This window comes from Chanodichthys erythropterus, chromosome 11 (genome assembly GCF_024489055.1).
Source record: "Chanodichthys erythropterus isolate Z2021 chromosome 11, ASM2448905v1, whole genome shotgun sequence".
NCBI classification, from domain to species: Eukaryota; Metazoa; Chordata; class Actinopteri; order Cypriniformes; family Xenocyprididae; genus Chanodichthys; species Chanodichthys erythropterus.
In genome coordinates this window covers 11,799,879-11,824,094 of record NC_090231.1, presented here as the reverse complement: position 1 = coordinate 11,824,094, position 24,216 = coordinate 11,799,879, and the positions used below count along the sequence as shown (strand labels likewise).

Genomic DNA, 24,216 nt, shown 5'->3' with positions numbered 1-24,216 from the left:
AGGAACAAAGAGAGAGATTAATGAGAGATTAATGTAAAGCTGTTTGTTTCTGTAGAGATGCTTTTTGATTTTTTTCTTTTGCAGGAATTACTCAAGACCTATAACCCTTAGGAATCATGGTGGGTCTTAGTGTTTCCTGACAAATACTTCAGGTCAGAGTGATATACTGTACTGTATATATTCCAGTGAGGCTGTTTTCAGAGTTTCAGTACCTGGGAACAGAGATCTTGGCGTAATGGTTGCCGTCCCACTGCACCTTCAGGCCGAACGGAGTCGTGAGGATTACATATTGGCCAGCAAGAGACAGAGAGATGAGCGGAGATGGGAAGTGGGGGAGGGACACCCTGAGTCCATTTACCTGGATGTGTGAAAAAGAGATAAACAATAGAGATGGACTGAAGATTAATGTTAGCTCTGACTAGAAGAATGGTGAGATTTTTTTTTCTTTTCCTTAAAAAGAAAGATTATTCCTGGAAAACTGAAAAATGGACAGAGATGTTGTGACTATGAACAGATTAGGAACAACTGAAAGAAAGATTTAAGATACGAGGAGTGACTCAAAACTATTGTCTTCATTTACTTAATGCCATAAAACCTATTTTAGCTGTTGACTTAAAATCTCAATTGTTTATCTCAAGATTATAGAATGATTTCAATGGCGGTTTAATGATGGCAGCTGCAGTGGATACTGACCAGAGTTCTCCTGTTTTTCATCATTGTCACAGTGACACCATCAACAGTCACGTACAGTTTCCTCAGGTAAGAAACACCAGAAATTCCTCTCTCTTCATTCTTTCCCTCTATGGAGAACCAGGGGCCTGCAGACCCAGGAGAGAGTAAAGTAAAGTTATTTTAAAGCTGTACACCTATATTCTTATTTAAACCCTTTTTTTGTTAATTTTGGGAACATTTAATGTACATTGAATCAATATTAAGATTGTCAGGATGTTTTGTTAATCCATAACACCTACTGACGACCCAAGCATTCTAATGTCACTGCTGATTGCGGATAGTTTTAATGTGGTTTGTCCATTGCTTACCAGTGTTGTTTTTACAGGTGCGGGCCAGAGTGTAGGTGCAAGTGCCCATGAAGCTGTAGTATTTGCCATCAAAGGTGTTATAATGAGGGTCACCAGAGATAATACAGTCTTGAGATCCTGGGGAATTGTGAAAAGAGAATGATTAATTATATTTAAAGACATCAAATATTGAGCGCTAAAGATTGAGTAAAAGTTCAATAGTGTATTTTCAGACTGAATTTGTAAACAACTATTGTTACATCTATTATTAGCTCAACATTGTACAACTGGACAAGTATGATTTTAAGTTAGACATTTATTTAAAAACCCCAAAAAACTAAAACAAATTATTGCTTTGCCTGACTGAAATGGATGGATGGATGGATAAAAAGTGATTGGAAATGCACTTGTTGAGATTACTTAACTATGGTACTCACCTTCTGGGTAACATCCAATTACGCCATCCTGTACTCCACATTGTTCCATTGGTGGACAATCAGTGGCATTACAGGTAACAGATGGGGGGTTACACTTACATAGTTGCTCACAGTCCTTGGTGTAGAACTCTTCACCTGGCTAAATCCATGCAGAGAAGAAATATGTTAGTTTGACGAAAAATACTATTTGATTGACTATAAGAAACTATTGCTGTCCTAAATGATACCACATCCAGTTTCCTCACCTGATAATAATTTCCATTATGGCTGCAGCCACATGTGTCTTCTTTCACACACTGGCCAGCACTGAGGATGTATCCAGGGTCACAAACACATCCTTCAGAACAAGGCCCAGTGCACTGGTTTGGTGGAAATGGGTTACAGGAAGGTTGGCAAATTGGAGCGCATGATTCAAAGTGACTGTTGGGCGGGCATTTCAGAGCTGGAGAGGAAGAATGTGTGTTAGTGCTAATAATAAACTTCACTCTGTCTCACAGTATTAGAAATAGGACAAGCCATTGATGTCAGCAGTTTTTGTGAGAGTTTATGGTTGAGGAATATGTATTTTTCAGACATACGACAGAAGGTGCTGTTTCTCCAGGGTCCAATAGTGACGCCACGGTCCTGACATTCATTGACGTACGACTCTATTGCTTCACACAATGCAGAATGAGCTCCATCCAGTTCACACACATCAAACAAACAGTCTTGGAAGAAACCCTATAAACACAGGGTTAATATGTGTAAGTATCTGATATATGGTTAAAATTATACACTAAAGCATTTCAAATGAACTGATTTGATTTAACTCACATTGGGGTTGACTTTTGGATGGCAAGCAGCAAATGGGCCTTTGGTTTCCAATATTATACCACAGTAAGCAGGTCCTTCATACAAATCCTGCTCAGCATCTGTACATCCTGGGGTTGGGTCGACATCTGGCTTGTTACACCTGAAGGGCAAAATCATAGTTAAGACACCTATGATATGAACTAACGATTAACATTAATTCTTTTAGCAGTAACAGTGTGCAAATTGCATATTGCCTTACTCAGTGTCTGTGTTCCAGCTGTGGCCAAAGTCATTGGGGTTTTGGACCAGTTCACCAGTCGGGGTCTTGAAGTCATCCTTAGAGTCTCCGTTGTAGTCGCCACACAGTCCACAAAGTTTGTCCTCATAGCTGTAAAATGATCACAAGCATGTAGAAACATTTAAAAATGAACCAAGTTATTATAGTTATTAAGACTTTTATAAGAACCATACTCACTCCTTGATAACTTTAATGTCCATAAAGTGGTTTCCATCATAACGTACAGTCACTCCAAAGCTCAAGGCCACAGTGTAGTGCTTGCCAGACATAAAAATGTCCACACCACTGACAGGACTCAGAGGAATGTTCACATTGGTTCCATTGACCTGAGAAAAGTCAGAAAACAGAACTGTCCATTTGAATACCCCACTAAATAATATGTATACAATATATATACATTAGCAATAATATTGAAAATAATGTTCTTTTCTCTTACCTGCACAGTTCCTCCTTTCAGAATGGACACTATCACTCCCAGCGCATGGACATGAACTGCTTTTACATAGCTGATATGAGGATTGTTGTAGCGATTCTCATTGTCTGTGTATACAGCGAAGTAAGGCACATCTGTGCTGTTACAAGGTTCAGACATCAGGTAAGAACAGTTTCCCATGAAGTCGTAGCGCCGCTTATCAAAGGTGGTGTAATGGGGGTCACCAGAAGCAACACAGGTAGAGGTTCCTGTGAGTGAAAAATATCTTGATGTCAAAGATATACATTCTAACAACAATGTTTAGAGTAGAAGATTATATAAAATGCATTTGGAAGCATATTGGCTATGAAACATGAGCTATCACAAATAATTTAGCATGTCATTTAAGGGTATTCATAGTTCACCTACCAGTGATCACTTGTCAGTTACAGTAACTGTAGTTTAAGGGAAGATTGTTGTTGTTTTGTACAATACCTTTAGGGTAGCAGCCGTGCACTCCACCAACCTCCCGACATTCTTCTGTCACAGGGTCACAGGTGTTGTCCACACAGTCGAAAGTGTAGTTGCCAGCACAGCGACACAACTTGGAACAGCCATTTCCAAATATGATCTCACCAGGCTGAGTGTAAATACAGACCAAGTTTAGAGCAAAGGCTTAGGTCACAGAACTAGATAAAATGCAGCCTCACATCAACGACAACTCTTGTACCTCAAAGTAATTGTTTTCCTCATCCAGGCACCCACACTGCTCAATAGGAACACAGCGCCGGCCACGGAAAACAAATCCTGGTTTACAGAAGCAGCCGCTGATGCAAGAACCAGAGCAGTTGGTGGAGGGTTCTGCACAGGTAGGAATACAGGCTGGGCCGCAATCAATGTATTCAGAGTCTGGAGGGCAGATCACTGCTAGAAGACATGAAGAGTTGTTTAGTTTTACAAATGCTGTAATTTCTTGATAGAGCAGGAGCAGGTACTCATGAAGAGATGTACTTTATTATCAAATGATGCAATAAGGGTCAATCGAGACAGAACAAATTCTTATATCTAAAAAAAAAAAGATACAAATTTGATTAGAAAAAATAGTTCCAGATCTGTCAGGAGTGTCGACTGGTTTGTGTATAACTGGATTTGTGTATATTCATGGTGTGATAATATGTGTAAACAAATGTACCAGTACATGTGCTCAAAACTTTATGTATAAACCAGTACTATAACTGTTACCACTTGGTTTGCAGAAATAGTCTCCATCTTCTAGTTGGCAGCTCTCATTAGGAAGACAGCTGGAGCTGTAACACTGAATAGTTCCTCCACCCTCACAAGTACACTTCTGCTTACAGCCCTCCAGATACCAGCTCTCATTTACCTAAACATGACCACATTCATAGGAATGCGTGTCATTTTTGCAGTGGTTGCATGAATGCTGATATCATGTTTTGACAATTTTTACATCAGTGGATCCCATTTTCCTAATCTCATCCATGTCCCCAGAACCGCACGGGTCAGTCCTGGTTTTAAACTCACTGGGTGGTAGGAGCCTGAGGGGTCCACACAGCCGCAGTCTTTGACAGGAACACATTTGTTGTCACTGAGGATGAAGCCAGCGTCGCACTCACAGCCCTCGACACACTTCTCACTGCAGCCCGGTGGTCCATTGACACCCAGACATGTCTCCGGACAGGAGCTCACACATATGGAGTAATGGCTGTTTGGAGGACATTCCAGAGCTGTAGAAAAATGAGGTAAAACATTAACTGATGGTGAAAATACGGTTAAAGTGAGGATGCAGTGTGAATTATATAGTTTTCCAGTCCCATGTGCCCATCCCTCTGTGACGGCATTCCTGTCATAAAAGCCTCATAAATAATAAAAACAATAAGGCTAAAGTTAAAGCAATCAATCGACTCTAGCTGTCTAATTCTGACCTCCTGAACTCCATTTCAATAATTTATGTTCTGGATTAGAGAAAGCTTAAAGGAGACTTGTCACTGGGAATGTGAAATGTAATTCTTGCATGGATGTAAGTTGCCAAACTTTACTGCTTTTTATATGTTTAAAACATTATACACTTTGTGCAATGTAATACAATCTTCATGAGAGTATGACTCACGGCAGAAGTTTGGCTCCCTCCACTGATGGACAGGTGCACCTGCACTCAGGCAAGCATCGGTGTAAGCTTGAAGCTGGTCACAAAGAACCTGCTGCAGCCCTTGATAACGGCACATATCAAACACACAGCTCTGGAAGAAAGGCAACGGGTCCACCACATTTATACAGTCCCTGTGAGGAGCAAATGTAAGAGAAAGTGTACAAAGTTTAAGCACTCAAAGTCTTTCAACATTGTTCATTAGCAGCATTTAGAAATTTCAGAGTTTGGTAAGTCCTAACCTAAAAGGTCCATTTGTGTCAGTTATTCTCCCACAGTTCTTTGGGTTTGACACCACACCCTCCAGCACAGGATCGCAGGGTGGTTGAGGTCCAGGGTCAGGCTTGCACCTGAAAACACAACATCATCATTGAACATATGAAATCGACCTAATCCTCAAAACATTGTGCTGCCTGTGCAGATGATAAAAGGAAGAAAAGGTACTGACGTTGCGTCCTCATCCTCATCGGTTTGCCAGCTGTCTCCAAACTGACTTGAACTGTCGACTTGGGAGCCATCTGGCTTAGTGAATTCATTATTAGGGTTTCCATCGTAGTCCCCACACAGGCCACACATCTGGTCATAGTAGGAACTGATAAAATGAGTGAGAAAGGAACAAAGAGAGAGATTAATGAGAGATTAATGTAAAGCTGTTTGTTTCTGTAGAGATGCTTTTTGATTTTTTTCTTTTGTAGTATTTACTCAAGACCTATAACCCTTAAGAATCATAGTGGGTCTTAGTGTTTCCTGACAAATACTTCAGGTCAGAGTGATATACTGTACTGTATATATTCCAGTGAGGCTGTTTTCAGAGTTTCAGTACCTGGGAACAGAGATCTTGGCGTAATGGTTGCCGTCCCACTGCACCTTCAGGCCGAACGGAGTCGTGAGGATTACATATTGGCCAGCAAGAGACAGAGAGATGAGCGGAGATGGGAAGTGGGGGAAGGACACCCTGAGTCCATTTACCTGGATGTGTGAAAAAGAGATAAACAATAGAGATGGACTGAAGATTAATGTTAGCTTTGACTAGAAGAAGGGTGAGAGATTTTTTTCTTTTCCTTACAATGAAAGATTATTCTTGGAAAACCAAAACATGGACAGAGATGTTGTGACTATGAACAGATTAGGAACAACTGAAAGAAAAGATTTAAGATACGAGGAGTGACTCAAAACTATTGTCTTCATTTACTTAATGCCATAAAACCTATTTTAGCTGTTGACTTAAAATCTCAATTGTTTATCTCAAGATTATAGAATGATTTCAATGGCGGTTTAATGATGGCAGCTGCAGTGGATACTGACCAGAGTTCTCCTGTTTTTCATCATTGTCACAGTGACACCATCAACAGTCACGTACAGTTTCCTCAGGTAAGAAACACCAGAAACTCCTCTCTCTTCATTCTTTCCCTCTATGGAGAACCAGGGGCCTGCAGACCCAGGAGAGAGGAAAGTAAAGTTATTTTAAAGCTGTACACCTATATTCTTATTTAAACTCAATTTTATGTTAATTTTGGGAGCATTTAATTTACATTGAATCAATATTAAGATTGTCAGGATGTTTTGTTACTCCATAACACCTACTGACGACCCAAGCATTCTAATGTCACTGCTGATTGCGGATAGTTTTAATGTGGTTTGTCCATTGCTTACCAGTGTTGTTTTTACAGGTGCGGGCCAGAGTGTAGGTGCAAGTGCCCATGAAGCTGTAGTATTTGCCATCAAAGGTGTTATAATGAGGGTCACCAGAGATAATACAGTCTTGAGATCCTGGGGAATTGTGAAAAGAGAATGATTAAGTATATTTAAAGACATCAAATATTGAGCGCTAAAGATTGCATAAAAGTACAATAGTGTATTTTCAGACTCAATTTGTACACAACGAAAAGTTTGTGATTTTATAACCTGTTTGCATGTAATACAACATCATATGACCATATCCATCTCTAGCCAAATATACTTGATGCAATGCATAATCAAATATTGAGGATCAATCACAAATAACATCTGTCTTTCAGATTCAGCGCACAAAGACAAGGCCAGTTGTTGTCTTATTAATGCATATACATGCTGGACAAAGCCAAGCTATAATTACATCTACTGTTAGCTAAACATTGTACAACTGGACTAGTATGATTTTAAAGTCAGACATTTAAAAAAAAAAAAAATTATTGCTTTAGCCTAACTGAAATTAGATGGATGGATGGATGGATGGATGGATGGATGGATGGATAAAAAGTGATTGGAAATGCACATGTTGAGTTTACTTAACTATGGTACTCACCTTCTGGGTAACATCCAATTACGCCATCCTGTACTCCACATTGTTCCATTGGTGGACAGTCAGTGGCATTACAGGTAACAGATGGGGGGTTACACTTGCACAGTTGCTCACAGTCCTTGGTGTAGAACTCTTCACCTGGCTAAATCCATGCAGAGAAGAAATATGTTAGTTTGATGAAAAATACTATTTGATTGACTATAACAAACTATTGCTGTCCTAAATGATACCACATCCAGTTTCCTCACCTGATAATAATTTCCATTATGGCTGCAGCCACATGTGTCTTCTTTCACACACTGGCCAGCACTGAGGATGTATCCAGGGTCACAAACACATCCTTCAGAACAAGGCCCAGTGCACTGGTTTGGTGGAAATGGGTTACAGGAAGGTTGGCAAATTGGAGCGCATGATTCAAAGTGACTGTTGGGTGGGCATTTCAGAGCTGGAGAGGAAGAATGTGTGTTAGTGCTGATCATAAACTTCACTCTGTCTCACAGTATTAGAAATAGGACAAGCCCTTGATGTCAGCAGGTTTTGTGAGAGTTTATGGTTGAGGAATAAGTATTTTTTAGACATACGACAGAAGGTGCTGTTTCTCCAGGGTCCAATTGTGACGCCACGGTCCTGACATTCATTGACGTACGACTCTATTGCTTCACACAATGCAGAATGAGCTCCATCCAGTTCACACACATCAAACAAACAGTCTTGGAAGAAACCCTATAAACACAGGGTTAATATGTGTAAGTATTTGTTATATGGTTAAAATTATAAATTAAAGCATTTCAAATGAACTGATTTGATTTCACTCACATTGGGGTTGACTTTTGGATGGCAAGCAGCAAATGGGCCTTTGGTTTCCAATATTATACCACAGTAAGCAGGTCCTTCATACAAATCCTGCTCAGCATCTGTACATCCTGGGGTTGGGTCGACATCTGGCTTGTTACACCTGAAGGGCAAAATCAAAGTTAAGACACCTATGATATGAACTAACGATTAACATTAAGTCTTTTAGCAGTAACAGTATGTGAATTGCATATTGCCTTACTCAGTGTCTGTGTTCCAGCTGTGGCCAAAGTCATTGGGGTTTTGGACCAGTTCACCAGTCGGGGTCTTGAAGTCATCCTTAGAGTCTCCGTTGTAGTCGCCACACAGTCCACAAAGTTTGTCCTCATAGCTGTAAAATGATCACAAGCATGTAGAAACATTTAAAAATGAACCAAGTTATTATAGTTATTAAGACTTTTATAAGAACCATACTCACTCCTTGATAACTTTAATGTCCATAAAGTGGTTTCCATCATAACGTACAGTCACTCCAAAGCTCAAGGCCACAGTGTAGTGCTTGCCAGACATAAAAATGTCCACACCACTGACAGGACTCAGAGGAATGTTGACATTGGTTCCATTGACCTGAGAAAAGTCAGAAAACATAACTGTCCATTTGAATACCCCACTAAATAATATGTATACAGTATTTGTACATTAGCAATAATATTGAAAATAATGTTCTTTTCTCTTACCTGCACAGTTCCTCCTTTCAGAATGGACACTATCACTCCCAGCGCATGGACATGAACTGCTTTTACATAGCTGATATGAGGATTGTTGTAGCGATTCTCATTGTCTGTGTATACAGCGAAGTAAGGCACATCTGTGCTGTTACAAGGTTCAGACATCAGGTAAGAACAGTTTCCCATGAAGTCATAGCGCCGCTTATCAAAGGTGGTGTAATGGGGGTCACCAGAAGCAACACAGGTAGAGGTTCCTGTGAGTGAAAAATATCTTGATGTCAAAGATATACATTCTAACAACAATGTTTAGAGTAGAAGATTATATAAAATGTATTTGGAAGCATATTGGCTATGAAACATAAGCTATCACAAATAATTTAGCATGTCGTTTAAGGGTATTCATAGTTCACCTACCAGTGCACTGCAAAAAATGCTGTTCTTACTTAGAATTTTTGTCTTGTTTCTAGTCAAAATATCTTAAAGTTCTTAAATCAAGAAGCATTTTCTTGACAAGTACAAATTATTTTCTTGTATTCAGGAAAAATAAATCAAAATTAAGTACTTTTTTCCTTAAAACAAGCAAAATAATCTGCCAATGGGGTAAGAAAAATAATCTTAGTCCAAACTGAAAACAAGATTATATAGCTTATTCTTGGTCTGAAATAAGATTATTTTTCTTACCCCATTGGCAGATTATTTTGCTTGTTTTAAGGAAAAACTTACTTAATTTTGACTTATTTTCCCTGAAAACAAGAAAATAATTTTTACTTGTCAAGAAAATGATTCTTGATTTAAGAACATTAAGATATTTTGACTAGAAACAAGACAAAAACTCTAAGTAAGAACAGCATTTTTTGCAGTGTGATCACTTGTCAGTTACAGTAATTGTAGTTTAAGGGAAGATTGTTGTTGTTTTGTACAATACCTTTAGGGTAGCAGCCGTGCACTCCACCAACCTCCCGACATTCTTCTGTCACAGGGTCACAGGTGTTGTCCACACAGTCGAAAGTGTAGTTGCCAGCACAGCGACACAACTTGGAACAGCCATTTCCAAATATGATCTCACCAGGCTGAGTGTAAATACAGACCAAGTTTAGAGCAAAGGCTTAGGTCACAGAACTAGATAAATTGCAGCCTCACATCAACGACAACTCTTGTACCTCAAAGTAATTGTTTTCTTCATCCAGGCACCCACACTGCTCAATAAGAACACAGCGCCGGCCACGGAAAACAAATCCTGGTTTACAGAAGCAGCCGCTGATGCAAGAACCAGAGCAGTTGGTGGAGGGTTCTGCACAGGTAGGAATACAGGCTGGGCCGCAATCAATGTATTCAGAGTCTGGAGGGCAGATCACTGCTGGAAGACATGAAGAGTTGTTTAGTTTTACAAATGCTGTAATTTCTTGATAGAGCAGGAGCAGGTACTCATGAAGAGATGTACTTTATTATCAAATGATGCAATGAGGGTCAATTGAGACGGAACAAATTGTTATATCTAAAAAGAAAGATACAAATTTGATTAGAAAAAATAGTTCCAGATCTGTCAGGAGTGTCGACTGGTTTGTGTATAACTGGATTTGTGTATATTCATGGTGTGATAATATGTGTAAACAAATGTGCCAGTACATGTGCTCAAAACTTTATGTATAAACCAGTACTATAACTGTTACCACTTGGTTTGCAGATATAGTCTCCATCTTCTAGTTGGCAGCTCTCATTAGGAAGACAGCTGGAGCTGTAACACTGAATAGTTCCTCCACCCTCACAAGTACACTTCTGCTTACAGCCCTCCAGATACCAGCTCTCATTTACCTAAACATGACCACATTCATAGGAATGCGTGTCATTTTTGCAGTGGTTGCATGAATGTTGATATCATGTTTTGACAATTTTTACATCAGTGGATCCCATTTTCCTAATCTCATCCATGTCCCCAGAACTGCACGGGTCAGTCCTGGTTTTAAACTCACTGGGTGGTAGGAGCCTGAGGGGTCCACACAGCCGCAGTCTTTGACAGGAACACATTTGTTGTCACTGAGGATGAAGCCAGCGTCGCACTCACAGCCCTCGACACACTTCTCACTGCAGCCCGGTGGTCCATTGATACCCAGACATGTCTCCGGACAGGAGCTCACACATATGGAGTAATGGCTGTTTGGAGGACATTCCAGAGCTGTAGAAAAATTAGGAAAAACATTAACTGATGGTGAAAATATGGTTAAAGTGAGGATGCAGTGTGAATTATATAGTTTCCCAGTCCCATGTCCCCATCCCTCTGTGACGGCATTCCTGTCATAAAAGCCTCATAAATAATAAAAACAATAAGGCTAAAGTTAAAGTAATTAATCGACTCTAGCTGTCTAATTCCAACCTCCTGAACTCCATTTCAATAATTTATGTTGTGCATTAGAGAAAGCTTGAAGCAGGCTTGTCACTGGGAATGTGAAATGTAATTCTTGCATGGATGTAAGTTGCCAAATTTTACTGCTTTTTATATGTTTAAAACATTATACACTTTGTGCAATGTAATAGCCTGACGTGGTCATACTCAATTCTAGTTTGAATATGAGTCTGATACTGCTCCATTGGGCTTTGATTATGGGGGCGTATTTCAACCGATCCAGGAAAGACCTCAATTGGATAGACCTACAACCAATCAGAGCTACAGAGTAAGTGATGTATGTTGAGCGACGCATAGTTGTCAGCAGAACTCAACTGCACACATGCTGGAACTAGTAGAAGATGAGCGTAAACAATCTTTGCCGGTGTTGTAAAAAGAATAAGTATACACGGAGTACTTGCCAATTAATGCGCTGTCGATATCTTCTATAACGGACGCGATGGCAGTTCTTCAACAACAACCATCATTGTTGTAAACTAATTCAACCCAAGCGCTCTTTGATGACGTGGCTGATTACGTTTCTGGTGATAATCTGTCAATCATCGCCCTGACAAATGTGATTGGTCCGAACAGTTTCTGTTCAGGCAGAATTACTCTACGGATCGAGTCCAGACCGAACTCCCTGACCTCAAAATGTTGTGAGCGGGGCTAAGTTCGGCTGGCATCCAGGCTAACAATGTAATACAATCTTCATGAGAGTATGACTCACGGCAGAAGTTTGGCTCCCTCCACTGATGGACAGGTGCACCTGCACTCAGGCAAGCATCGGTGTAAGCTTGAAGCTGGTCACAAAGAACCTGCTGCAGCCCTTGATAACGGCACATATCAAACACACAGCTCTGGAAGAAAGGCAACGGGTCCACCACATTTATACAGTCCCTGTGAAGAGCAAATGTAAGAGAAAGTGTACAAAGTTTAAGCACTTAAAGTCTTTCAACATTGTTCATTAGCAGCATTTAGAAATTTCAGAGTTTGGTAAGTCCTAACCTAAAAGGTCCATTTGTGTCAGTTATTCTCCCACAGTTCTTTGGGTTTGACACCACACCCTCCAGCACAGGATCGCAGGGTGGTTGAGGTCCAGGGTCAGGCTTGCACCTGAAAACACAACAGCATCATTGAACATATGAAGTCGACCTAATCCTCAAAACATTGTGCTGCCTGTGCAGATGATAAAAGGAAGAAAAGGTACTGACGTTGCGTCCTCATCCTCATCGGTTTGCCAGCTGTCTCCAAACTGACTTGAACTGTCGACTTGTGAGCCATCTGGCTTAGTGAATTCATTATTAGGGTTTCCATCGTAGTCCCCACACAGGCCACACATCTGGTCATAGTAGGAACTGATAAAATGAGTGAGAAAGGAACAAAGAGAGAGATTAATGAGAGATTAATGTAAAGCTGTTTGTTTCTGTAGAGATGCTTTTTGATTTTTTTCTTTTGCAGGAATTACTCAAGACCTATAACCCTTAGGAATCATGGTGGGTCTTAGTGTTTCCTGACAAATACTTCAGGTCAGAGTGATATACTGTACTGTATATATTCCAGTGAGGCTGTTTTCAGAGTTTCAGTACCTGGGAACAGAGATCTTGGCGTAATGGTTGCCGTCCCACTGCACCTTCAGGCCGAACGGAGTCGTGAGGATTACATATTGGCCAGCAAGAGACAGAGAGATGAGCGGAGATGGGAAGTGGGGGAGGGACACCCTGAGTCCATTTACCTGGATGTGTGAAAAAGAGATAAACAATAGAGATAGACTGAAGATCAATGTTAGCTCTGACTAGAAGAACGGTGAGATTTTTTTTCTTTTCCTTAAAAAGAAAGATTATTCCTGGAAAACTGAAAAATGGACAGAGATGTTGTGACTATGAACAGATTAGGAATAACTGAAAGAAAAGATTTAAGATACGAGGAGTGACTCAAAACTATTGTCTTCATTTACTTAATGCCATAAAACCTATTTTAGCTGTTGACTTAATCTCAATTGTTTATCTCAAGATTATAGAATGATTTCAATGGCGGTTTAATGATGGCAGCTGCAGTGGATACTGACCAGAGTTCTCCTGTTTTTCATCATTGTCACAGTGACACCATCAACAGTCACGTACAGTTTCCTCAGGTAAGAAACACCAGAAATTCCTCTCTCTTCATTCTTTCCCTCTATGGAGAACCAGGGGCCTGCAGACCCAGGAGAGAGTAAAGTAAAGTTATTTTAAAGCTGTACACCTATATTCTTATTTAAACCCTTTTTTTGTTAATTTTGGGAACATTTAATGTACATTGAATCAATATTAAGATTGTCAGGATGTTTTGTTACTCCATAACACCTACTGACAACCCAAGCATTCTAATGTCACTGCTGATTGCGGATAGTTTTAATGTGGTTTGTCCATTGCTTACCAGTGTTGTTTTTACAGGTGCGGGCCAGAGTGTAGGTGCAAGTGCCCATGAAGCTGTAGTATTTGCCATCAAAGGTGTTATAATGAGGGTCACCAGAGATAATACAGTCTTGAGATCCTGGGGAATTGTGAAAAGAGAATGATTAATTATATTTAAAGACATCAAATATTGAGCGCTAAAGATTGCATAAAAGTACAATAGTGTATTTTCAGACTGAATTTGTAAACATCTATTGTTACATCTATTATTAGCTCAACATTGTACAACTGGACAAGTATGATTTTAAGTCAGACATTTATTTAAAAAAACAAAAAAAAAACAAAAACAAATTATTGCTTTGCCTGACTGAAATGGATGGATGGATGGATAAAAAGTGATTGGAAATGCACTTGTTGAGATTACTTAACTATGGTACTCACCTTCTGGGTAACATCCAATTACGCCATCCTGTACTCCACATTGTTCCATTGGTGGACAGTCAGTAGCATTACAGGTAACAGATGGGGGGTTACACTTACATAGTTGCTCACAGTCCTTGGTGTAGAACTCTTCACCTGGCTAAATCCATGCAGAGAAGAAATATGTTAGTTTGACGAAAAATACTATTTGATTGACTATAACAAACTATTGCTGTCCTAAATGATACCACATCCAGTTTCCTCACCTGATAATAATTTCCATTATGGCTGCAGCCACATGTGTCTTCTTTCACACACTGGCCAGCACTGAGGATGTATCCAGGGTCACAAACACATCCTTCAGAACAAGGCCCAGTGCACTGGTTTGGTGGAAATGGGTTACAGGAAGGTTGGCAAATTGGAGCGCATGATTCAAAGTGACTGTTGGGCGGGCATTTCAGAGCTGGAGAGGAAGAATGTGTGTTAGTGCTAATAATAAACTTCACTCTGTCTCACAGTATTAGAAATAGGACAAGCCATTGATGTCAGCAGTTTTTGTGAGAGTTTATGGTTGAGAAATATGTATTTTTCAGACATACGACAGAAGGTGCTGTTTCTCCAGGGTCCAATAGTGACGCCACGGTCCTGACATTCATTGACGTATGACTCTATTGCTTCACACAATGCAGAATGAGCTCCATCCAGTTCACACACATCAAACAAACAGTCTTGGAAGAAACCCTATAAACACAGGGTTAATATGTGTAAGTATCTGATATATGGTTAAAATTATACACTAAAGCATTTCAAATGAACTGATTTGATTTAACTCACATTGGGGTTGACTTTTGGATGGCAAGCAGCAAATGGGCCTTTGGTTTCCAATATTATACCACAGTAAGCAGGTCCTTCATACAAATCCTGCTCAGCATCTGTACATCCTGGGGTTGGGTCGACATCTGGCTTGTTACACCTGAAGGGCAAAATCAAAGTTAAGACACCTATGATATGAACTATCGATTAACATTAAGTCTTTTAGCAGTAACAGTATGTGAATTGCATATTGCCTTACTCAGTGTCTGTGTTCCAGCTGTGGCCAAAGTCATTGGGGTTTTGGACCAGTTCACCAGTCGGGGTCTTGAAGTCATCCTTAGAGTCTCCGTTGTAGTCGCCACACAGTCCACAAAGTTTGTCCTCATAGCTGTAAAATGATCACAAGCATGTAGAAACATTTAAAAGTGAATCAAGTTATAATAGTTATTAAGACTTTTATAAGAACCATACTCACTCCTTGATAACTTTAATGTCCATAAAGTGGTTTCCATCATAACGTACAGTCACTCCAAAGCTCAAGGCCACAGTGTAGTGCTTGCCAGACATAAAAATGTCCACACCACTGACAGGACTCAGAGGAATGTTGACATTGGTTCCATTGACCTGAGAAAAGTCAGAAAACAGAACTGTCCATTTGAATACCCCACTAAATAATATGTATACAATATATATACATTAGCAATAATATTGAAAATAATGTTCTTTTCTCTTACCTGCACAGTTCCTCCTTTCAGAATGGACACTATCACTCCCAGCGCATGGACATGAACTGCTTTTACATAGCTGATATGAGGATTGTTGTAGCGATTCTCATTGTCTGTGTATACAGCGAAGTAAGGCACATCTGTGCTGTTACAAGGTTCAGACATCAGGTAAGAACAGTTTCCCATGAAGTCATAGCGCCGCTTATCAAAGGTGGTGTAATGGGGGTCACCAGAAGCAACACAGGTAGAGGTTCCTGTGAGTGAAAAATACCTTGATGTCAAAGATATACATTCTAACAACAATGTTTAGAGTAGAAGATTATATAAAATGCATTTGGAAGCATATTGACTATGAAACATGAGCTATCACAAATAATTTAGCATGTCGTTTAAGGGTATTCATAGTTCACCTACCAGTGATCACTTGTCAGTTACAGTAATTGTAGCTTAAGGGAAGATTGTTGTTGTTTTGTACAATACCTTTAGGGTAGCAGCCGTGCACTCCACCAACCTCCCGACATTCTTCTGTCACAGGGTCACAGGTGTTGTCCACACAGTCGAAAGTGTAGTTGCCAGCACAGCGACACAACTTGGAACAGCCATTTCCAAATATGATCTCACCAGGCTGAGTGTAAATACAGACCAAGTTTAGAGCAAAGGCTTAGGTCACAGAACTAGATAAATTGCAGCCTCACATCAACGACAACTCTTGTACCTCAAAGTAATTGTTTTCTTCATCCAGGCACCCACACTGCTCAATAGGAACACAGCGCCGGCCACGGAAAACAAATCCTGGTTTACAGAAGCAGCCGCTGATGCAAGAACCAGAGCAGTTGGTGGAGGGTTCTGCACAGGTAGGAATACAGGCTGGGCCGCAATCAATGTATTCAGAGTCTGGAGGGCAGATCACTGTTGGAAGACATGAAGAGTTGTTTATATATGTTGGAATCTTTTCTTAATAGACTTTTATAGGGAAAATAGTTTAACTTACCTGGTGGTGTTGGTTTTGGAGTAGTTGGCTTAGGGGTTGTTGGTTTAGGAGTTGATGGACCCGGTGTTGTTGGTTTAGGTGTAGTGGGTTTAGGAGTTGATGGACCCGGTGTTGTAGGTTTAGGTGTAGTGGGTAGTGGTGGGGATGGTGTTGTTGGAGTTGCTAAAATCAAGCAAGAAAACATTCAATAGACTGGTGCTTTCTCATTAAATTTTTTTTATTATGCAACCGCTACGTATATCCTTAAAATGACTATTGTTATTGACACCTACCTGTACAAGTGGTAATGCAGACACTATCAATTGCAATATCTGTTTTGTCGGTTTCACCATAAACACCAACAATTACAAACTGAAATAAAAAATGTACAGTGTAAACACATGCACCTTTGGCAACATTTATAATGAATACAAATTATTTTGTAACTCAAATGGGTCTCATCGTTCTTTAAAAATAATATAAAGATGCTCTGTTACAAATTCCTAAATGAGAGAATAAAACTGACCTGCATTGTACCAGCTGAGCCGATGTAGCGAACACTTGCAGGCTTCCAGCCCTGACCTTGATTCCCTTTGAGGCTGAAAATAGGGGCTCCAAGTGCTCCACCTAAAACAAAAATAATAATAAATAAATCTAAGCTAAAATTTCTGTAATTATAAATCTGTATTATAAATTTTTTAGAAACCATTGATCAAGTTTTTGAAAGTTGATAAATTGCTTTCACATGTGCATATGATCCTCATGATATTGTAATACCATAGCTGTCCTTTGATTTTAAAACTGTTTAAATAAAACTCTTAATCTTCACCCTTACCAGTGGTGACTGCATGGACATTAAGTTCCATGTTGGCAGCACTGCCATACATGTAGTAATGAAAGTCCAGCTGCAGGCAACCAGAGGCTGAGGTAGAGGGACTCCAGAGCTGAGCAGATTCTCCTTCAACGCTATAGCTGGAGTCCATTAACAGGTATGACCCCACTGCATTGGAAAGAAACAGTTTGAGAAAATAGGGAATGTTGAGAGGGCTGAAAGAAGTCCTTAACATCAGTGTTGTAAAAGCCAGTGCGGAACGTTGGACTCACGTCCTGGTTTAGAGAAATCATCATCAGGGCCAGTGCCTGGTGTATCTGTCTGTCCAGTCCAATGCTCCCAACCAAAGATATTTTCATTTGATACCTCATTCATCCAGCCACAAAATTCACCATCATCAAAATCACACCCAGCTATACAGCCTGTATAAAAATAAATAAATAAAATTGTATTATTATTGTAATATGAAATGTGTTTCTTTGTAATATGCAATAAGGGAATAAAGTACCAGCACAGGCTCCCTCGCTGATGACAATGTTATCCAGGGCAGTGTCACATAATGAAGAGGGCCCACGCATTGCTTGAAACACAATCTAGAAGAGAAAAATTACATTAAAGCAGACTGAAAGGGAATTTTCTGTCATGCTGTGGTAGTCTGTCTTTTAGAGCTTTTAGCAGTGTTGTCTATAACTGATGATGAAAATAAAGTCAATATAGATTAGACATACTGTAAGCAGTGTAGTCATAAACACAGTGACCACACTGAAATTTAACAGCTAAAGTCTTCTACAGAGGCCATTATACTTTGGCTAGTTAGTTTTTAAGGCAATGTGGTCAAGTATGGCAGGATAGCACCCATGTGTATTTCACTTTAAAATGCATGCTAGAGCCTTAGAATAATTTCTAAAGCCTTACATGAACACGTGAATTAGCACTCTTTCGCTGTTTTTAACCAACCCACCTGAGTCTGCCCGGCTGGTATGGGCACTGTGACAGAAGCGCCAAGCCATGACGGGCTCTGTATCCCAATTTTTTGCCACAGTTGTTCCTCAGAGCCGGAATGTTTGGCCAATACAGTCAGAGTGTTACTCCTGTCACCGCCATACATGTAGTAGTAGAACTGTACACAGATCTCCGCAGGTCCATTACTAATAACTGGGCTGAGGAGGCGTACTTTCTGTCCATTTACACTGTTGTCAGCCTCATGATATATGTAATAGCCAGCTAAGGGGGAAAGGGTTACATTTAACAATGAATGAGAGAAAGGAATGGTGACAAAAATGCTTTACCATTTCATAGGTTACCTGACAAAACATTTTTAATTAATTAGTGACATAATAAGTGTACTGTAATTTTGTAAACATTTGGGGTTGCTGTAATTTTAGTAATTAAAAAAAAAAAAAAAAATGAATGTGCATCTTCAGTGACTGATCACTGGATTGTTGTTTGTTAGTTTGGCGTTATACTCACAGCCATCTGGATAGTCTCCATCAGGTCCTGTGTCTGGGGTTGGGGTGGGTCCAGTATGGCGTGTCCAATCACCATTATCTGTGTTGTCTTGTTGGAAGTTGCAGAAAGGTTCTTCATTTTTGTTGAAGTCACAGGAGGCCAACACTACTTATAAGATAGAAAAACATGACATTTCAGTTATCAGTGGTAGAAATTGTCTAGAATTGACTTAACTAGGAATTGTAGTTGATTTTAGATTGTTTAAGGATATGCTGTTAAATTATAACCAGTCCTTAAATGAGGAAAAAGTAAAAACTCACCATTTTAGTGTTTATCATTTTCTAGTTATACAATACCATAAATGTTCTTTATGTTCATAATGTGTTGGTATCGGACATGGACCTTAGATATGCTTTATGGGGGCCTACCGTACTCCACCCATTTACAACCAGTTCTCATGTCATTTTGTAATCATATGTGTCCTTGCTTGATTGCACGTGTGAACATTTTTTTTGTGTGTGTGACAGAACAAAGTCTCACCCAAGTGTTCATAGTAATAAACAGACATTATACTGTTTTTTTGTGCATAGATTTTTAGGATATAATAATAGTAGTTCTTGTGTGTATATATGTAGTAATTTATATAACATTGTAATAATTTCTACATATTGAAAAGTTATTAAATATTTGAAAAAGACAAGAGGGAAAATTTATTAAAATATTAAAGACAGGAAATTTTGCAATAGCGCTAATTCCCTGGTAAATCATTGCCCTTATAACATTTTATATGACGATTTACTTACCAGCATCCCTCTTTGTCACAGCATATCTATAAAAACATAAAATAATTCAGTTCTAGTTAACTAATACCAAGACAAAAGAGCTGGCTTTATTTTATATGCATGTTAAATAATACATTAACTGCATGATCATTTTAGAATTTCTTATATATACAGGCATAAAAGTAGTGTAATTCAGTTACATAATAGTAGTCATCATCATAACATTTATCATTTGTTCCCATCATTATGATCATATTATCACAGTCTAAGATCAAAGTTGATTTTTAAATGAGATGTTATTTACATTACATTTAAACAAAGACTGTAAGGAAGTGACAATAAATGCCTTGGCAATGAATTAATGTTGTGTATAAAATTAAGAAATAGCAAAATTCTGATATGTTAAAGAAGATTTACAATTTTGTAAAAAATTTTGGGGGTCTTTGCCTGTTTTCCTAATTTAAACAGTTAGTTCACACAAAAATGAAAATTCTGTCATTTATTACTTACCCTCATGCCATTCCACACCCATAAGACCTTCATTAATCTTCGGAACACAAATTAAGATATTTTAGTTGAAATCTGATGGCTCCGTGAGGCCTCCATAGGGAGCAATGTCACTTCCTCTGTCAAGATCCATAAAGGTACTAAAAACATATTTAAATCCGTTCTTGTGAGTACAGTGGTTCAATATTAATATTACAAAGCGATGAGAATATTTTTGTAGCACCAAAAAAAACAAAATAACAACTTATTTAGTGGTGGCCGATTTCAAAACAATGCTTCAGGAAGATTCGGAGCATAAATGAATCAGTGTGTCGAATCTGCTGTTTGGAGCGCCAAAGTCACGTGATTTCAGCCGTTGGCAGTTGACACGCAATCTGAATTATGATTCGACACACTGATTCATTTATGCTCCGAATCTTCCTGAAGCATTGTTTGAAATCGGCCATAACTAAATAAGTTGTTATTTTGTTTTGTTTTTGGCGCACCAAAAATATTCTCGTCGCTTTATAATATTAATATTGAACAACTGTGTTCACATGAACTGATTTAAATATGTCTTTAGTATCTTTATGGATCTTGAGAGAGGAAATGTCATTGCTGGCTATGGAGGCCTCACGGAGCCATCAGATTTTAACAAAAATATCTTAATTTGTGTTCCGAAGATTAACGAAGATTTTACAGGTGTGGAACGGCATGAGGGTGAGTAATAAATGACAGAATTTTTTGGGTGAACTAACCCTTTAATTGTTAGAAACGTGTGGCTGCATTTCAATGCCTAATGTAAATGATTAACAAGTATTGGATGAATCAATTTCATTGTATAGTCATTAATATTTAGAATATGCTATCACATATTATATATATATATATATATATATATATATATATATATATATATATATATATATATATATATATATATATATATATATAATATATATTACTATTTCTGCCAGTACATACAATAAAATTGTTTACTGAATCTATACTTAAAAGCAAAATTCACATTACTGCTGAAACATTACACCAAATTACTAAATAATTATGAGCATCTCACCTATTCTTGTTGTTGTCTATAGTAAAGCAACCTGTTATCCATATTAATGCTAGTATTAACTCCAGATGTCCCATGTCTGGATTATGGATGGTGTTAGGTTCACTAAGAAAGATGCATGACTTTATAAAGGATCGGTTGCGTGGACGGTGAGGCAGGGCAATAGAAGGTGTGTATCATTTTTTATCACTTTCATGTATATTATTTTACATAGCTTATTGCAAAACCAGTTTAGTGAATCAGTAACTGTTTGTGATAGGACCAGGGTGTGTTCCCCCTGTTCTTTTAGGTCTTATGGGTGGAAACATTTATCAGAAGATGCAGTGAAGTTCAGCTCATACAGTACACAGACCTTTGAATTGAACTTTCAAAGCAGGAATCCCCCATGTGGTTTATCACCATTTTTTTATGATGATTTTTTTGACTAGTCTGTATAGCACCACACTCTTAGAAAAAAGTTCAATGTGGTTCTAGACTAGAGTGCTTTATGCCAAAAAGGGTACTTTCATGTTTAATGGGTTTTTTCAATTTTTCAACAAGCTGTTTAATTAATAAAAATTTAATTAAAATTAAAAATGAATTCACTAAAACCAAATCCATAAAATGATGGATAAAACCTTACCCCTAAAAGGTTCTATATATGAAGTGCCTGACACAACCCTTTAAGGTTATACAATACAAAGAACCTTTTCTTTCTAAGAGTGTAGGAATTCATTACTGACATCAAGCTCTGATTTTATCAATGAAACAATTTTCCAGATATTGAATATATAGGACAAAAGGTTGCAGAGTGGATAAACCATATGCTCATGTCTTCCAAGCCAAATGTGCGTCTATAGTCCAGCTCCACTTTTATTAATTTACATAATCATTAATGTATTATCAGGGCTGGTCCAAGCCTTTATGGGGCCCTAAGCAAAATTGTATTTGGGGGCCCCTCGGTTAAAATAACTTAAGATAAACAGTATCTTCTTTGTGTCCCGTGAGTTTAACTCTACTGCTGAGTTAACATCTAATGTAGGGCTGCACGATATTAGAAAAAACTGACATTGCGATATTTTGTTTTTCTGCGGATATATGTTGCGATATGAATTAAATTTAACAGATTACTTGAATAGCTCCATTTGGAAAGAATAATTTTAGAACGATTGGGGTGATTTAAAAATTTTTTCAGGTAAGTAGGCTATTCAAGTCCAGAAAATGAATAATCAAATGTAAAATAACACTTCATAGTCTTCTGTATAGAATAGAATTAATCTGTGTTAAAGCTGCAAAAGTGATTTTCTCTTTGTATTTTGTTGTTAACATTCATGACACAGAAAGCAGCAAGCCTACTGTAGACCGAATGCGCGGATCCCCTATAATGATACACATCCGTTTTCTTTGTTTGCTTATAAGCCATAAGCAACTGTGTTTACAAGGACATTTTGACATAATTCTGTGTGTATATGTCTGTTCAAGCACAAGTAGATGCGGAAGTGAACGCAATTTAGTGTTCACGTGCATCTATGCGGCTCCGTGTACAGGGTGAGCTTGTACCTTGCTGAAATTGCATATGCCCTGCTTAATATAGTCCAGCTGAAGAAGTGAATGAAAACAAATGAATGATTTCGGACACTGACTGCGCAGGTGTGGTGCCAAATTCCAACCCCTGCCAAATTATTACGGGTCTTGACTAGAGAATCCATCACTCATTTTCTAAAAAAAAAATAAATAAAATTTTATACATTTTAACTATAATTGCTCATTTTGAACTAGCTCTTTTCTTCTTCTTCTTCTTCTTCTCTATTAGAATTCCAGCAGTGCAGACATTGCTAAGTGTATTTCTGCCCTCCACAGGTCAATTTTTTAACTAAATGTCATATACAATATGCTAGTGCAAGTATATAACAATTAGTTCAAACTTTGACCTGTGGAGGGCAGTAATACACTTAGCAGTGTCTACACTGCCAGAATTCTAATAGAGAAGAAGAGAGCTAGTTCAAGATGAGCATTTATGGTTAAAACATATATAATTAAAAAAAAAAAAAATTAAAAAATGAGCGATGGTTTCTCTAGATAAAGCCAAGTTCACACTGTGCGATTTATAATAGTCCTTTGCGATGGTTACTTGTCAGACTGTAGAACATGATCCTCATGTCACACTGTGGGATCTCAGCTGTCATTAATGTCAGACTGCACGACAGTCAAAACGCGTTAAAAACGGACGCGCACATGAAAACTTGTCCGGAGTTTTACATCATCAAAACATACACATTCGTTGACAGTGAGCTGCATTACACACGGGACTGAAATGGTGGCTAACAACGACATCTCTATCATTAATTTTGATCACGGCTTGTCTTGAAAAAAGAAGACAATTTGACGTTCGTCGTAGGAGAAGTCACACTGGAGGATTGTGCGCCAAATCTTCTGACACTGCCAGAATTTCGTCGGAGGTAAAATTTGATCGCAACGGTCATTAACCGGCTGTCGGTGAACATGTCAAACTAGCGATCAAAGACAACAGATTTTAGGCTAGGATTATAGGAATCTTTTAGGATTTGCAAAATTTGTCTCAGACGACCAAATCTTGGCCAAAATCGCACAGTGTGAACCAGCCTTAAGACTCTTATTTCTCGTCTAGGATCGTGTAGAACGCTTTGAAGCTGCACTGAAACTGTAATTTTGACCTTCAACCGTTTGGAGGCCTTTGAAGTCCACTATAAGGAGAAAAATCCTGGAATGTTTTCATCAAAAACCTTCATTTCTTTTTGACTGAAGAAAGAAAGACATGAACATTTTGGATGACATGGGGGTGAGTAAATTATCAGGAAATTTTAATTTGAAAGCGAACTAATCCTTTAATGGTCATCAATATCGTAAATCCTTCGTAAAGTTTTTTATATTTTCATTTTTTAAAAATGTATGTACATTTATAACACTATACTTAGTATTATATTACCTTTGCATCAAATTACAAAAATTA

At 38.5% G+C, this 24,216-nt stretch overlaps 1 protein-coding gene across 5 annotated transcripts in view; it reads right to left on the bottom strand.

Moving 5' to 3' along the window:
• zanl (zonadhesin, like) overlaps positions 1-21,377 on the bottom strand; it is a 60,589-nt gene extending 39,212 nt beyond the window's left edge. Inside the window, exons 1-56 of one of the 5 annotated variants that reach the window (XM_067401687.1) lie at positions 21,252-21,377; positions 19,709-19,734; positions 18,927-19,070; positions 18,418-18,680; positions 17,965-18,049; positions 17,729-17,878; positions 17,460-17,624; positions 17,151-17,251; positions 16,918-16,996; positions 16,646-16,807; positions 16,370-16,563; positions 16,135-16,279; positions 15,664-15,908; positions 15,405-15,553; positions 15,189-15,317; positions 14,951-15,089; positions 14,716-14,857; positions 14,383-14,579; positions 14,138-14,276; positions 13,719-13,835; positions 13,372-13,496; positions 12,893-13,038; positions 12,518-12,661; positions 12,312-12,419; positions 12,034-12,203; positions 10,894-11,096; positions 10,594-10,735; positions 10,084-10,280; positions 9,849-9,993; positions 8,933-9,177; positions 8,674-8,822; positions 8,458-8,586; positions 8,220-8,358; positions 7,985-8,126; positions 7,652-7,848; positions 7,407-7,545; positions 6,776-6,892; positions 6,428-6,552; positions 5,946-6,091; positions 5,571-5,714; positions 5,365-5,472; positions 5,087-5,256; positions 4,501-4,703; positions 4,201-4,342; positions 3,689-3,885; positions 3,454-3,598; positions 2,983-3,227; positions 2,724-2,872; positions 2,508-2,636; positions 2,270-2,408; positions 2,035-2,176; positions 1,702-1,898; positions 1,457-1,595; positions 1,041-1,157; positions 694-818; positions 213-358 (exon numbers count right to left, since the gene is read on the bottom strand). In XM_067401687.1, the coding sequence (XP_067257788.1) occupies positions 213-358; positions 694-818; positions 1,041-1,157; positions 1,457-1,595; positions 1,702-1,898; positions 2,035-2,176; positions 2,270-2,408; positions 2,508-2,636; positions 2,724-2,872; positions 2,983-3,227; positions 3,454-3,598; positions 3,689-3,885; positions 4,201-4,342; positions 4,501-4,703; positions 5,087-5,256; positions 5,365-5,472; positions 5,571-5,714; positions 5,946-6,091; positions 6,428-6,552; positions 6,776-6,892; positions 7,407-7,545; positions 7,652-7,848; positions 7,985-8,126; positions 8,220-8,358; positions 8,458-8,586; positions 8,674-8,822; positions 8,933-9,177; positions 9,849-9,993; positions 10,084-10,280; positions 10,594-10,735; positions 10,894-11,096; positions 12,034-12,203; positions 12,312-12,419; positions 12,518-12,661; positions 12,893-13,038; positions 13,372-13,496; positions 13,719-13,835; positions 14,138-14,276; positions 14,383-14,579; positions 14,716-14,857; positions 14,951-15,089; positions 15,189-15,317; positions 15,405-15,553; positions 15,664-15,908; positions 16,135-16,279; positions 16,370-16,563; positions 16,646-16,807; positions 16,918-16,996; positions 17,151-17,251; positions 17,460-17,624; positions 17,729-17,878; positions 17,965-18,049; positions 18,418-18,680; positions 18,927-19,070; positions 19,709-19,734; positions 21,252-21,325 (8,390 nt within the window). In that variant the 5' untranslated portion in view covers positions 21,326-21,377. Of the gene's footprint in view, positions 1-212; positions 359-693; positions 819-1,040; positions 1,158-1,456; positions 1,596-1,701; positions 1,899-2,034; positions 2,177-2,269; positions 2,409-2,507; positions 2,637-2,723; positions 2,873-2,982; positions 3,228-3,453; positions 3,599-3,688; positions 3,886-4,200; positions 4,343-4,500; positions 4,704-5,086; positions 5,257-5,364; positions 5,473-5,570; positions 5,715-5,945; positions 6,092-6,427; positions 6,553-6,775; positions 6,893-7,406; positions 7,546-7,651; positions 7,849-7,984; positions 8,127-8,219; positions 8,359-8,457; positions 8,587-8,673; positions 8,823-8,932; positions 9,178-9,848; positions 9,994-10,083; positions 10,281-10,593; positions 10,736-10,893; positions 11,097-12,033; positions 12,204-12,311; positions 12,420-12,517; positions 12,662-12,892; positions 13,039-13,371; positions 13,497-13,718; positions 13,836-14,137; positions 14,277-14,382; positions 14,580-14,715; positions 14,858-14,950; positions 15,090-15,188; positions 15,318-15,404; positions 15,554-15,663; positions 15,909-16,134; positions 16,280-16,369; positions 16,564-16,645; positions 16,808-16,917; positions 16,997-17,150; positions 17,252-17,459; positions 17,625-17,728; positions 17,879-17,964; positions 18,050-18,417; positions 18,681-18,926; positions 19,074-19,708; positions 19,735-21,251 lie in introns of all 5 variants that reach the window. The other 4 variants (XM_067401690.1, XM_067401686.1, XM_067401689.1 and 1 more) reach the window with 4 other exon arrangements.
• Between the last annotated feature and the right edge of the window lie 2,839 nt (positions 21,378-24,216).